General features: G+C 36.5%; 1 protein-coding gene across 1 annotated transcript; it reads right to left on the bottom strand.

Moving 5' to 3' along the window:
* Positions 1-3,730: 3,730 nt before the first annotated feature.
* LOC131969163 (uncharacterized) lies at positions 3,731-12,285 on the bottom strand. The gene is made up of 5 exons (XM_059330340.1): positions 11,901-12,285; positions 9,505-9,609; positions 6,237-6,520; positions 5,242-5,369; positions 3,731-4,287 (listed from the first exon to the last, which is right to left on the bottom strand). Exons 1-5 carry the CDS (start codon positions 12,133-12,135, stop codon positions 4,101-4,103), a joined length of 939 nt encoding a protein of 312 aa, XP_059186323.1. The 5' UTR covers positions 12,136-12,285; the 3' UTR covers positions 3,731-4,100.
* Between the last annotated feature and the right edge of the window lie 691 nt (positions 12,286-12,976).

The raw sequence follows: 12,976 nt of genomic DNA on the forward strand, positions 1-12,976 counted from the left end.
ATACATTGGTTTGTGCAGCCACACAGCAGTATAAAAAGTAAATAAAAAGAGCTTGTGTTGATTTGTACACACAAACACATTAATAATTTCCACATATAATATTGTAAACTGGGTCATTCTGCGTTATGAGTCTTTTTACTTTTTCGACTTTTAAGTTTATTTTGCTGATACTTTTGCACTTTTGTGTGAAGTTTTAAATGCAGGACTTTTACTTTTGAGTATCTTTACTGTTGTATTAATACTTTTTACAAAACTAAAATATCAGAGCACTTCTTCCACTTCTAGAAAGTAGAACAGAGGAAAAGAAAAGACTCAAACACCTTGAATTTGTACTTCAGTATAGTTACTTTCCTGCACACTTGTTATTGTTACACTTCATATCTGACTGTTGGAGTAATTTTCACTCATTTAAGTTGTGAAAAAATGTGAAATGAAATATGGAAAGCCATTTTCTATGGTTTTCTTGATAAGGATTTTGGTTATTATCAATAAAACCATGTTAAATGTCTAGATATCAGCTCTTAAATTAAACTCTTATCAGCTATTTTTGTTGTTATCATTATATTTGTCCAAACAAATGAACCTTTAGTTGAACCAGACATTAAAATGAACAAGAAACTGAAGAAAACAAGGGTCTAATAATTGTTTCCATGACTGTATTTTTTTGTCATTTTGTGTCTTTTTTGGTCAATTTGTGTCCATCTAAAAAAAAAAAACGTCTTTTTTGGTAATTTTTACATCTATTTTTTGTCATTTTGTGTCTTTTTGTGATCAATTTGTGTCTATTTCGATAATTTTGTGTCATTTTTTAGTCATTTTTACATCCACAGTCATGGACATATTCTTGGTAATAACCAAAATCATGATCAATAAAACCATGTTAAATGTCTAAATATCAGCTCTTAAATTAAACTCTTATCAGATATTTTTGTTGTCACCATTATATTTGTCCAAACAAATGAACCTTTAGTTGTACCAGACATTAAAATGAACAAGATATTAGAGAAATAATTTTTTCCATGACTGTATTTTTGTCATTTTGTGTCTTTTTGGTCAATTTGTGTCTATTTCGATCATTTTATGGTCATTTTTACATCTATTTTTTGTCATTTTGTGTCATTTTTACATCTACAGTCATGGAAACATTCTTGATAATAACCAAATTCATGATCAATAAAACCATGTTAAATGTCTAGATATCAGCTCTTAAATTAAACTCTTATCAGATATTTTTGTTGTTTTCATTATATTTGTCCAAACAAATGAACCTTTAGTTGAACCAGACATTAAAATGAACAAGAAACTGAAGAAAACAAGGGTCTAATAATTTTTTCCATGACTGTATTATTTGTCATTTTGTGTCTTTTTTGGTCAATTTGTGTCCATCTCGAAAAAAAAACTGTCTTTTTTTGGTAATTTTTACATCTATTTTTTGTAATTATGTGTCTTTTTTTGATCAATCTGTGTCTATTTCGATCATTTTGTGTCATTTTTTGTCATTTTGTGTCATTTTTACATCTACAGTCATGGAAACATTTTTGTTAATAACCAAATTCATGATCAATAAACCATGTTAATTGTCTAGATATCAGCTCTTACATTAAACTCTTATCAGATATTTTTGTTGTTATCATTATATTTTTTCCAAACAAATGAACCTTTAGTTGTACCAGACATTAAAATTAACAAGATATTAGAGAAATAATTTTTTCCATGACTGTATTTTTTGTCATTTAGTGTCTTTGGTCAATTTGTGTCCATCTCAATAATTTTGTCTATTTTTGGTCATTTTTACATGTATTTTTTTTTGTCATTTTGTGTCTTTTTGAGTCATTTTTACATCTACAGTCATGGAAACATTCTTGATAATAACCAAATTCATGATCAATAAAACCATGTTAAATGTCTAGATATCAGCTCTTAAATTAAACTCGTATCAGATATTTTTGTTGTTATCATTATATTTGTCCAAACAAATGAACCTTTAGTTGAACCAGACATTAAAATGAACAAGAAATTGAAGAAAACGAGGTGGTCTAATAACTTTTACCTGGTGTGGTCGGTGTTTCCTCAGGTAAAGTCTGAGAGTTTGTGGTGACCAGGGCAGACATCGCCACCATCACCATGGAAACATAAAGCTTGTTGCTCCTCATCTTCAGACTCTCTGCAGCCGAGCGTCTGTCTGTCTGTCTGTGGTCCGTCTGAACAGGCTGCAGCTCACAGAAAATACTTTAATTTCCTTCTTCAGACGCCGCAGACACTTTAAAGTTACACTTCTGTACTAAATAAACTCCCTCTGATTCAGCCTCACTCTCCTCCCACCAGCTGTTAACACCAGATTGTTCATTCACATTTAATCAAGCATAAAAAAAATAAAGCCTAATCCAATCAGAAAAAGACCTGTAATCATGGTTCTGAATAGATAGATGTCCTCAATATCCTCCACGGAGAGAGCCGTGTCGTACTTTTATTCATTTTTTGCTACTTTAAACTTCAACTCTTCTGCATTTTGGAAGCTCCTCCTGCTTCTAATCAGCATCGAAATGCACTAAAAGTATCAAAAGTTATGCAGAATGACCCGACTCAGATTGTTTTATATATTCTAAAAATATTATTACATTATTATTATTATTGTACGATGTTAGTGTAAGACACAAAATGACCAAAAAAGATGTAAAAATGATCCAAAAAGACACAATATGACCAAAAATAGATTTAAAAAGTACCAAAACAGGACACAAAATTATCAAAATAGAAACGAACTGACCAAAAAAGCTGTAAAAGTGATCAACAAAGACATAAAATGACCAAAAATAGATGTAAAAATGATCAAAACAGACACTAAATTACAAAAAAAAGACACAAAATATTAGAGAAAACAATGGTCTAAATTTTTTTTTGTCTTTTGTGTCTTTTGTGGTCAATTTGTGTCCATCTCGATAATTTTTTGTCTTTTCTGTTCATTTTTACATCTATTTCTTGTCATTTTGTCTCTTTTTGAGTCATTTATGATATTTGAGTCATTAAGATATGAGAGAAAACAAGGTGGTCTAATCATTTTTCCATGAATGTATATCTTCTCATCTCAACCCCCAGAAATGAAACAAATAAACAAGTTTCTCAAGATGTTGAACTCTCTCTCTTTATTGATTTATGAGAACATAAACAAATTGAGGAAGCAAATTAATGTAAAAAGAGAACAATATGATTTGATTTGATTTGATTTGATTTATTTGGCACCGTTTTAAAAGAAAGAAAATAACATATAATACAATTTATATATTCCATAAACTTGAAATAAAATAAAGACATGCCAGGAAAACAAACAAAAACCTTTCCTGGGGCTTGAATAGTGGGATTCCCTAATATGACATTAATATAAAAAAGAACAAGGAACATAGAATCATACAGAGCAAGAAACTAGAAAAACAAAACAAAGACACAACATAACAATGAAACAAGAATTATAATTGGTTATTGAAATAGTAATAGGGTTTTTTAAAGATTTTTTAAATGATAAGCAAGAAAGGTTGACTAAGTTTAAAGGAAGTGAGTTCCATATCAAACATGTTAGACGACATGGTTATAAACTAATATTTAATCAGCTGTGGTTTGGATTTAAATCATGATTTCAACATACTGATTTTATAAAAGATATGATAATAAGATAAGATAATAATGATAATATGTCATTTTGCACAGTTTGTTTTGAAGAGTTGCAGCTAACGCCTATAAATATACATGTTTTTATGGGACTTTTTTCTATATAGTTTTTATTATATTTAAATTTTACCTTTTAATATGTTCATCTATGCATCCTATGTTTACATTTTCAAGTTCCAAATCAGTTCATTGAGCATATTTGTGGTTTTTATTGTAGTAAATAGGATCATTTTTCAACTCGGATTTCATGATTTTTGTGTATTTTTGGGCTCAATTTGTTGATCAAGTAGGTTAAATCGAAAAAATAACTGTCAGATCATAAAGGTGAAGAAAAAATGGATACCAAATATGGGTATAGTAAACATTTTTTATGTGGTACATGAAGGGCGAAATCAAAAGTATTCAAAAACGGCCAAAATCGTCTCAGAGCCAGAGGGTTAGAGCTCCTTTCTCCTGCTCTCGCCCTTATGGTGAAACTTCCTGCTCTTCTTGTCTCGGCGCCGTTTCCCCTCCCTGCCTCTGATTGGCTGATGCTCCTCCCACAGGTAGGCGTCCTCCAGCAGCACGCTTCCTCTGACCGAGTAGCTGATGTCGGACCAGGCGAGGACGGAGCCGCGGTACGACCTGAACACACAGCGGCTCCATTTTAAAACAAGGTGTTGCTTAAAAGAAGTCCAAAAAGCTCATAAATACTCTCATAATAATAATGAATGTATTAATAATAGAACATACAGAGAGAAACTAACTATGAAACTATCAGCACTGAATGTTTAACCCTTGGCAACAAGTTAAAAACCTGGGAGTTCTCATTGACTGACTGCATTTTTTTTTTTTTCATTTTATGTCTTTTTTGGTCATTTTGTGTCATTTTTGTGTCATTTTGTGTCTTCTTTGGTTATTTTTTGTCTTTTTTGTCATTTTGTGTCTTTTTGGTCATTTTTGTCTTTTTTGTGTCTTTTTGGTCATTTTAGTTATTTTGTGTCTTTTTTTTAGTCATTGTGTGTCTTTTTTGGTCATTTTTGTGTCTTTTTGTGTCTTTTTGGTCAATTTGGTCATTTTAGTTATTTTGTGTCTTTTTTTAGTCATTGTGTGTCTTTTTTGGTTATTTTTAGTGTCTTTTTTGTCATTTTGTCTTTTTTGGTCATTTTGTGTCTTTTTGGTCATTTTTTGTCTCTTTTATCATTTTGTGTCTTTTTTGGTCATTTTATGTCTTTTTGTGTCTTTTTTTAGTTATTTTGTGTGTTTTTTTGGTCATTTTGTGTCTTTTTTAGTCATTGTGTGTCTTTTTTGGTTATTTTGTGGTTTTTTTGGTCATTTTTTGTCTTTTTTTGGTAATTTTGTGTCTTTTTTAGTCATTGTGTGTCTTTTCTGGTTATTTTGTGTCTTTTTTTGGTCTGTTTCCTCTGACCGAGTAGCTGATGTCGGACCAGGCGTGGATGGAGCCACGGTACGACCTGAACACACAGTGACTCTTTATGAAAAAGTTGTTGCTTAAAAGAAGTCCAAAAACTAACTGGTGCAACCAGATCATACTACACACACACACACACAGACACACACACACACACACACACATACCCGTAGACCCCGTTGGTCATGTAGTTGAAGACTTCTCTGTCGCGGAGAGGATAATCCCAAACATGGACGTCTGTCACTTGACCGTCAAAACCTGGAAAATTAATCACAGGCTTACCAGCCCAGACATACTGAACACACACACACACACACACACACACACACACACACACACACACACACAGACAGGAAGATAATGAGGTTGGAGGTAAACAGTAAATCCAGTGCTCATGGTAACTTTATCACAGTCATCTTTTCATATAAGAAACATACGTGCACTAATTAAAAGATACAGTCGATATATTTTCACAGTACTTTAGCAGTGAAAAAACAACGAGGATTTCTAAGTTTACTAACTCTACGATCCTGCAGCTCCTAAACAGGCAGAGAGAGAATGTGCAGAGTAAGAGTTGTCACTGAAGCTGATCAGAGTCACTGAGTTAATTCAGTTTGTCCTCCAATCTGCCAGAAATGAGCACTTACATGGACTCAGCTGGCCAACGCAGTGAGGTTATGGATGCTGCTGCATTGCAGTTAACCCTTAATAGGACACTCATTGAAATACTTGCAAATTCCAAATTTCAACCCTAGAGAATATTGGAGGATATTACATACTGCCAGAATGTGTAAAAAAAACAAAAAAAAACACTGTCTGTGACGTAGTCTGATCTTTGCTGATTATCGTGAATAAATCCATGTGGTTCTACAACCAAACAGAGAGACACGGGGACCCAGTTAGATATCCACGGAAGGTACCAAATATAGTTCTTTGCCCGATAAAGGGTTAAAATTGAGCCTGGTTAAAAAGTTTCAGTGCTGGAATTGTTTTGCTGGAGCCCAAAGTGTAAATATCCCCGCTGCACTAACGGACAAGCTCCATTCAAATGACTGATTCAAAGTCTGTCAGTCTGCTTAAAACAGCTTGAATCCAAATTCAGTCCAACTGTCAGGCTATAGCTGCAGACATGCAGAACAAGAGAGATTTGCTTCGTTATTACCGTAACAGGCACAATCTTCCTGATGCTCATGTTGGAGCCGCTGAACACCTGAGCCACCTTCTTCACTGAGTCCACGGTGAGGCAGACTCGGGTCCAGAAGTCCGTTCCGATGTTTTGCCAGAGCTGTATGTCAGTTTGGAAGGACATGCCACTGTAATACCTATCCAAGGACAACCCATACTGCAAATTACTGCCACTGAAGCTCAGAGGGTCTCTGTTGTCTTGATTGAGGTTGAAGAGTGTGGTACCGACATCATTCAGGAAACGCAGACACACGGACACACCTGCAGGAGTCACATGAGTTGTGTTGTTATTGAAATTTAGTTAAATGAACAGTTGATGCAGTGCATGAATTAAAAGCCTAAAACACGTAATTATTCTTATTATTCTTGCTCAACTGCACATTTAGTCCTTAAACTCTGATGTGGCAATCTTGTTTTTGTCCTGCTGGATTTTGCAGAAGAATTAAATGATTTCCTCTGGTATCAGGGGCTTTATAATAATAAATTGTCTATATATTTCATTTACTAATACAAAAAGTGTAATTTAGTCTTTCTGCTCCCTTGTGGTAAGAAATCACTTGATACAGCTTTAATATGCAAAACATAATGACTCATAAACTAATAATGCCTCCTCTTAACCTGAAATAACATTTGAATTTCATATCCCGGCACACTGTTTCTGTTTGGTTATTCATTCATTCTTTATCCTTAACTGCTTATCCGAACTCGGGTCGCGGGGAGCTGGAGCAGGCGGCAACCTCCGGGTCTGAGCAGGAGGCAAACCAGGAAGTGCCTTAAGTTGCATTCTACCAAAATTCCAGCAGGGGGCGCTAAGTGTGGCTGCAGAAGCATTTCGGTCCATTCATTTTAATACAAAATGAGAAAACTTCTCACTTGATTTATTACCTCAGAAATGTTTTTCAGGACAACACTATGGTCTCAATCACTAGTAAACAATCGTCTGTGGGAGTTCGGGTGGGAAGCGAGAGCGTCTCGCTGCAGAGTTCTTACAGGGAAGTTGTTGATTCCAGTAACGGCCTCGAGGCCAGAGCTGGTTGAGGGGGCCAAAAGCAGATAAGATTGGGATTGTTGGGCTTAGGACGAATGGACACGGCTACTGTTCTTGTTCATTCTGGTCTCCGATTCGATCCATTCGCCTTTGCAAAGCCGTTTGGAGTCACAGTCTGAGTGCCGACAGCTCTGCCCACCGCTTCAAGTCCGGCAGCCTTATGGGGCTTTGGACAGCTGTCACCATTTTCTGTATTCCTCGATAAGCCAGGGCAATGCCTAATCCAATCAGCAAAAGACCTGTTATCAAGGTTCTGAATAGGTAGATATCTTCAATATCCTCCACGGAGAGAGCCGCCAGGCACACGACTCTCCCACGCGTCCATCGTGCAGCCAGCTGAGAACGTCCCGGCAGGACAGGAGGCTCCCCCGAACCCAGGCTTCTCGTCCAGAAGATGGTGTCAATTGCGCTGAGAGACCAGTTGATCAAATCCATGATTTTTTTTGGAGAGCAGTGCAGAGAGAGTCTCTCAAAGTATAAGACAGTAGACCAGACCAGACCAGACGAGGCGAAGCAGGGGAGATAAGGGAGGAGGAGAGAAAAATGCGACCGCCTTCGTTGAGAGCCAAACGAAACATGACAGTTTATTTGAACTTTCTGCAGGTTCAAGTCCCCCTTCAGCCAGTGAATACCTGTGGGGTGGACATGGAGGTGGTGCCAAGTTATAGGTATCTAGGTGGATACCTGGATAATAAGTTGGACTGGTCCCTAAACACAGAAGCCCTCTTTTTCTTAAGGAAGCTCAGATCCCTGGACATCTGTAGTAAGATGCTGCAGATGTTTTATTAAGCCAGGAACACACCGGCCCGACTGTCGGGCGTCGGGGACAGTCGGACGACGTCGGGTAAAGTCTGTTTGGTGTGTTCACCTGCGTCGGGGAAGCGCGGAAGCTGTCGGGCCCAATTCGACATGCGGGGAGCGTCGGCCGTCGGGAGAGAAGACTCGTCGGGTCCTCTGATTGGCTGTGTGCTAGCTATGGGCGGATCTGATCTGAAGTGACGAGAGTAAACATAAACACATGGCACGGGAGAGACAACTACATTTTGCTTCGTTTTTAAAAATACAGCCACTCAGCCGGAGGCACCAAAACGTCTTCTCAAAACTAGTAACAAGCTAAATGCTGTGTGCGCTTTGTTTTTAATCTCCATGGTTACATCTATGGTTTCTCCGTCTCCGTCATTTCCTGTTTTCATGTTTTGGATTACAGTCACGAGACTAGCGCCACCCGTTGTTAGGGAGACTTATAGCATCTCACACAAGCGCAGAACATACAAGCTGCTGTGTAGTCGGCAGTTGTTATGGCGACATGTTTACAGAGCTGGTTCTGGTCTAAAGAGCTGGTTCTGGTCTACAGAGCTGGTTCTGGTCTAAAGAGCTGGTTCTGGTCTACAGAGCTGGTTCTGTGGTTTGAGCCAGGTTGGAGCCACTGGAGGAGGTGGTGGAGAGATGACCTGTCAACATGTTGGAGGACATCCTGAAATACCAGATCATCAGCTACACAAAACCTTTATGGACCAAAAAAACAGCAGTGGACGGCTTCAAAAGATCCTTCTCTCCTATTATTATTATTATTATTATTATTATTATTATTATTATTATTATTATTATTATTATTATTCTCTCCTACAGCCTTCAGGCTGTCTCATTCTAACAGAGATAACAGACTCACTGGAGTTACCCTCAGGGAGAAATATAGTTATTTTGATTTTGATTTTGGTTTGATTTGTTTTGTTAATTAAAAATGTCTTGTTCAGTGTTTGGGACACTGATTGAAATACTTGCAAATTCCAAATTTCAACCCTAGAGAATATTGGAGGATATTACATACAGCCAGAATGTGTAAAAAAAAAAAAAAAAAGATACGGACCCAGGGGAGGGGGGTAATATTTTGAAAAAAAAGTTTACGAGATTAAAGTGGTGCATCTGCGAGAAAAAAGTAGATTTTCCCCAATTTTTTCTCTTAAATCTGCGACTTTTTTTCTTGTAGATTTGCCACTTTAATCTAGTAAATTTGCAACTTTTTTCTCGAAATGTTACATAGAGACAGACAGCCATTCATGCTCTCATTCACTCCTACGGGCAATTTAGAGTCACCAATTAAACCTAAACTGCATGTTTTTGGACTGTGGGAGGACCCGGAGAAAACCACGCTGTCAGATAATCTATATTTGGTGATATTGATCCTTTATGTACTCACCTCTAGCAGAAGGTGTTGTGGTCAAGGAAGGTGAATAGAAGGATATTCCTCCTCCACCGCTGGACAAAGTGAACATCTTCCCATTTAAATTCACGCCAGATGCTCCTGGAGAAAGTTAAAGAAACCACACAAACAGGCTGTTAGCTTCATTTTAACAGAAATAATTGAGAAGTTTGATCATAGATTACATTTGTTTCAGTCAAAAAATCCCTTTCAAAGAATAAAAACAACATGTTAGTCCATCGCTCTATTAGCTCTTATGTTCAAAAACAGATTACAAATATTTACTCAGTGGTGAAATGTAACTCAGTACTGAACTAAAGTACAGCATACTTTATACTTCTACTTCAGTACATTTTATAGGCAAATATTATACTTTTTACTCCACTACATTTAGCTGACAGCTTTAGTCAAAACACAGTTCATCGTGTTTCTCTTTTTGCAGAAGTTAATCTACTTTAACCACAAATGATCCAGGAACACATGAGTCAGACTGCAGCAAAACAAACATCACCAGGAGGAGACAAAAGATTTCTCCAGTGATGTTTTGCTGCAGATATTTTTGTGTTTGTGCCGTCTCACCTCTGTCCACAATTAGTTTTAAATCTTCCTCCTCTGTCTTTTAATCGTTTTTGGTCTGCATGCTAATTAAAATCCTAAATCCTAATTTTTTTTTAAATTAACAGGCTCAGAAAGTCAATATGAAGTCTCACCAGGCAAGAAAAGAGGAAGTTTGTGCTTAACCCCTGACCACACACACACACACACACACACACACACACACACACACACACACACACACACACACATTCTTGTACTTCTATCTTTGTGAGGACCCTCATTGTAACAGTGAATTCCCTTGCAAGGTTATAATAGTTTTGGATTTTTCATTAGTTTTAGTTTTAATTTTGTTGTGAATTTTTGTTTTCAAATTCAGTTAGTTTTAATGATTTTTTAGAGTGAGTTTGCTGGTTTTAGTTTAATATTTATTGTTTTGAAATGCTTTAGTTTTAGTTTTATTAGTTGTAGTTTTTTGTAATGGGGTATTTCTTTGGTGGGAGATTAAAAGAGGTCACAGTAAATTTTGCCTTTATCTCCTTTGTCTGATCCATCTTCATTATGTATGAAAAAAGTTGACAAAGACGAAAACGAAGGACATTTTCACTATAATTTTAGTTTTTAGTTTTGTAACCACACAATACAGTTTCAGTTAATTATCATTATCATGTAACCTTTAACCCTTAAAACAAAGTCTGAAATCTCAAAAAAGCCTTTAAAGAAGTGAGGACCGGCCGAAATGTCCTCACTTTTCAAAAATGTCCTCACTTTGTTGGTTAAAAACGTGTCCCGGTCCTCACTATGTAGGAAGTACAAGAACACACACACACACACACACACACGCTACTTATTTACCGTTAAAATATAGTTTTATTCAGAGAAACTCACACTGTGCAACATGTCTAAGTGGGAGTTATGTGTGATTTTTGATGTGTGACCATTTTTCATTGTTTTATTGATAATGATTTTGGTTCTTATCAATAAAACCATGTTAAATGTCTAGATATCAGTTAAAATGAACAAGAAATTGAAGAAAACAAGGGTGGTCTTATAACTTTTTCCATGTCTGTATATGTTTTCCACACCACAGAAATGAATGTGTTATTAAACACCCAGCTAAATCTGAATGAGAAAAACGATTGCGAAATGTAAACAATGTGGTTTTACAAGAGTGAAATATGAGCTGGGGGCGTGTCCCCTGAAGGCGCTGAAACCTGAAACCTGAAACCTGACGTACAGTTTCTCTGCTGCTGTCTCTCCCAAACGCCAAAACAACCTCGGAGAATAAGACACACCCAAGAATAACCACTTACTGTGATTTCTTTTTTTTCAGTGCAAGAACAGCAGACCAACATTAATTACAAGAAGTCATTTTGTGCATTTTTACACTGAACTTTTAAGATTTCATGCTCAAATGCATGTAGTTGTACTGAGGGCCACTTCAAGTGAGGGTGCGGGCCGTATGTGGCCCCTGGGCCTCCTGTTGCCCACCCCTGGTCTAGGTGTATGAAACTATCAGAAATGAAGGTTTACTCTCCGATCAGTAGGAATAGATTTTTTTCCCAGATGTTAAAGAGCCAGGAAATGACGTTTTGAGTGATTTTTTTCGTGGTGCAAAATGGCAAAGCTGTTTCCTTTGGAAAAGTCTGCAAAATAGTGTTTCAATATGGCCTCCTGGAGGTCATGTGACTAATTAAAGCATTGCTATTGGTTCCCTATACTCTTCCCTCTTTTTCAAAGTATTGCATCACTCAAAAACATGCATTGTAGGAATTTGACAGGACAAAAAATGGGGCAACACCCAACCATAGAGGGTTAAAATTGTTGTGTGCACGTACCTTGTGTGGTGGTCCGTAGTCCAGGAGTAGTTGGTTTGTGAGTTGTTGGTTTAGGAGTAGTTGGTTTAGGAGTAGTTGGTTTGTGAGTTGTTGGTTTAGGAGTAGTTGGTTTAGGAGCTGTAGTTGGTTTAGGAGCTGTAGTTGGTTTAGGAGCTGTAGTTGGTTTAGGAGCTGTAGTTGGTAGTGCAGACAGCACCACCATCATGATGGAAACATAAAGCATCTTGTTCTTCATCTTCAGAGTGTTTAGAGTCTCTGCAGCGTCTGTGTGTTCGTCTCTCTGTTCTCCCTCTGAACCGGCTGCAGCTTATATAACTTCCTGTTATTTCCTTGTTTGGACGTCAGCAGCAACTTTTTACTTTCACTTCATTCTGTGGAATCTTTGTGCTAAGCTAAGCTAAGCTAAGCTAAGCTAAGCAGCTGCTTCATATTCTCTGGTAACTGTCGACTCAAATAAATCTCTGCAAGAATACCTGCAAGTATATTTTCCAAAATGTCCTTTAAACCTCTGAAGTCCAGGAGATTTTGGTTCAAATTTGTCAATTTCTTGTGCATTAATTTCTGTCTGTTCAGCATCTTTCAGTCACATGCATGGCTCCTTTTTCTCCACACAAACTTGGCTATCAGTCAGATTTTTTATTTTTTCAAATTAACAAAATATAAAGCTGCCAGGAAACCAAAATACAAACAAAAGACACAGGTTTCTATGGAAATGTACCATTTTTTATTTTTACTATTTATACACACAAAAACAGCAGAAAAAATAATAGACAAATAAAACGATAAAACAGTCTTTTTGCATGTAAATTAAAAATAGTAATAGTTTTTTATTGTAGAAAGAAAATTCACATTTTAAAAATGGTCTAGAAACATAAATGGCACTTCTTTCTCAGCTCGTCTGTTATATAAATAAAGTTATTACTGTAAATAAAACATGCTCAGTATATTCTCAATGAACAAATGGAATCCAGAAGGTTAAAATCTGGCGATGTTTATGCACGAAGATGATAGATAGATAGATAGATAGATAGATAGATAGATAGATAGATAGATAGATAGATAGATAGATAGATAGA

This window comes from Centropristis striata, chromosome 3 (genome assembly GCF_030273125.1).
Source record: "Centropristis striata isolate RG_2023a ecotype Rhode Island chromosome 3, C.striata_1.0, whole genome shotgun sequence".
NCBI lineage: Eukaryota > Metazoa > Chordata > Actinopteri > Perciformes > Serranidae > Centropristis > Centropristis striata.

Excerpts from the sequence above, each read along its gene's own strand:
- LOC131969163 (XM_059330340.1), bottom strand. The coding sequence starts at position 12,135 with ATGAAGAACAAGATGCTTTATGTTTCCATCATGATGGTGGTGCTGTCT. Across the intron at positions 9,610-11,900 it reads ACTACGGACCACCACACAAG|GAGCATCTGGCGTGAATTTA; the intron begins GTACGTGCACAC and ends AACTTTCTCCAG. Across the intron at positions 4,288-5,241 it reads ATGACCAACGGGGTCTACGG|GTCGTACCGCGGCTCCGTCC; the intron begins GTATGTGTGTGT and ends CTGTGTGTTCAG.